The 2137-nt window shown below is 39.6% G+C and overlaps 1 protein-coding gene across 1 annotated transcript in view; it reads left to right on the top strand.

Annotated features, from left to right (window-relative positions):
• Positions 1 to 2137, top strand: part of LOC106882412 (protein zer-1 homolog) — a 64446-nt gene that overhangs the window by 56418 nt on the left and 5891 nt on the right. The window contains exons 15-16 of the mRNA XM_052973916.1: positions 331 to 519; positions 1313 to 1410. Coding sequence (XP_052829876.1) covers positions 331 to 519; positions 1313 to 1410 — 287 coding nt within the window. The remainder of the gene's footprint in view (positions 1 to 330; positions 520 to 1312; positions 1411 to 2137) is intronic.

Raw genomic sequence — 2137 nt, 5'->3', positions numbered from 1 at the left:
ATTTGAAAAAAACGACCTGTTGGTGGGTCAGGCAGGACTCACTAACATACCATCATGACCTACCAGCAGGACGTGAGGGAGCCAACGTGTTAATGTAAGCTTTTAGTCTTCAGGTGACACTAACTCATTAGGTGTACGCTTCACTTGATTTTGAAAGTAGTTAAAAAATTGAAAGGATTTATTAAAATAACTTTATTAACCTGTTACTCTGGCCCAGGAGGGTAGGAAAAACTCTATGTGTTAATTATACTCTAGAAATGTCACTAATTTTTTTTTTTTTAATTTTCATTTTAAAATTTTCATTTTTGTGTTTGTGTGTGTTTTGAACAGTGAATTGCTGAATTCTACAAGTGATGGAATTGAAGTCAGCTACAATGCAGCTGGAGTTTTGTCTCACATAGCTTGTGATGGTGCTGAAGCTTGGATTATTGATAGCCCAAGACGAACAGACGTTCTCAAAACAATGGTCGGTGTCATAGAAAGTTGGGATATATCAGCCAAACGTAATATCAATTACCGGTGAGTAATGAAGGTTTTGAAAATAATCTTTTAGCTTTTACTTGTTTCAGCTCAATGCTATAGTAGAAGACACTTTGCCAAAGTGCCGTGCAGTGTCACTGAACCTGGAACCATGTGGTTAGGAAGCAAGCCTCTTACCACACAGCCATGCTTCTACCTGTTGTTCCTTAATTTCTCATTAGTCTGTTATTAAGTCAGGCTTCTTCATTACCATCACCATCTTGTAATGGTGTATTGCTTTATTAAGAATAGAGTTTTATTGTATATTTGAGCTATTAACAAATGTCAGCTATTGAATTGATCATCATCATCATTTAACATCCGTGATCCACGGATGGTTTGATAGAATCTACTGGGTCCAAGGCGTGCATTGCGTTCCAATGGCTAGATGGCCTTACTGATGCAACTATAAACCCCAAGAGAAGCAGTTTTATACCAGGAGATGAGCAAAACAAGTTTTCATGAGGGCCATTGGCTCATGCCTTATTGATATTTACATAGCTATGTCTTCAACCTCTGCTCTTTCTGCCTAAATCCTCTTCTTCCTCTCCTCCATCTCCCTCCTGCTTCTCACCCAAAACCCTTAAACTAAAACTTTATCTCATACAAGATATTCTTCTACAAGTTTCTCCTCTTCTCTATTCTCCTTCCAACACTCACCTACCACAGTTCCAATTCAATATTAACAACTCTATAGTCTAAAAAAATCCTTCAAGTCCATACTTACTGCCTTCACTCATCCGCTGAAGACTTTTATTCAATCATTTCCTTCTTTTGCTGTTTATTATTGCAGGTCTTTTGAGCCAATCTTACGTCTTGTACAAGCATACGATACCCCCGAGGCGCAGCACTGGGCTGTTTGGGCTTTGTGCAATTTAACGCGTGTTTATCGTAAGTATATCATCCTCTTCTGATTTCAAAGGTTTTGGTTTATGTTGATGTTTTAAAAGAAACGTGTTTTTAAAAAAAAAAATTTATTGTCTACATTATTGCTTAACATTGCCAAACAGCTTGCAGAGAAAGTAGGAGATATTTTGGAGTGAAGTTACTATGGCAACAGTTTGAAGCCCAACATTTATGCAATGTTTTCTTGATTCCTAGGATCATCATCATCGTTTAACATCTGTTTTCCATGCTGGTATGGGTTGGACGGTTTGACTGAAAAACACCAACCACTCAGAAAGTGTAGTGGGTGCTTTTTACATGCCACCGGCACGTGTGCCATTGACCTGACACTGGCATCAGCCACAACTAGGGTCTCATTTGGCTTGACAGGTATATCGCCAAAGGTCTTGGTCACCTATCACTGCATCCATGAGGCCCAACGTTTGAATGGTGCTTTTTGTGTGCCACTGACACAAATCAGAAACAATACTCATGTTTTGGTTCCTCATTTTGTGTACGAACAGCCATGCTACATGGCAGTGAAACATGGGCTGTGACTGCTGAGGACATGCGTAAGCTCGCAAGGAATGAAGCCAGTATGCTCCGTTGGATGTGTAATGTCAATGTGAATACCCGTCAGAGTGTAAGTATCTTGAGAGAAAAACTGAACATTAGAAGCATCAGTTGTGGCGTGCAAGAGAGACGATTGCGCTGGTATGGACATGTGGTGAGA

Source organism: Octopus bimaculoides, chromosome 1 (assembly GCF_001194135.2).
Source record: "Octopus bimaculoides isolate UCB-OBI-ISO-001 chromosome 1, ASM119413v2, whole genome shotgun sequence".
Classification (NCBI taxonomy): Eukaryota; Metazoa; Mollusca; class Cephalopoda; order Octopoda; family Octopodidae; genus Octopus; species Octopus bimaculoides.
The sequence above is the reverse complement of the archived record's forward strand: the minus strand, read 5'-3'. Positions and strand labels throughout refer to the sequence as shown.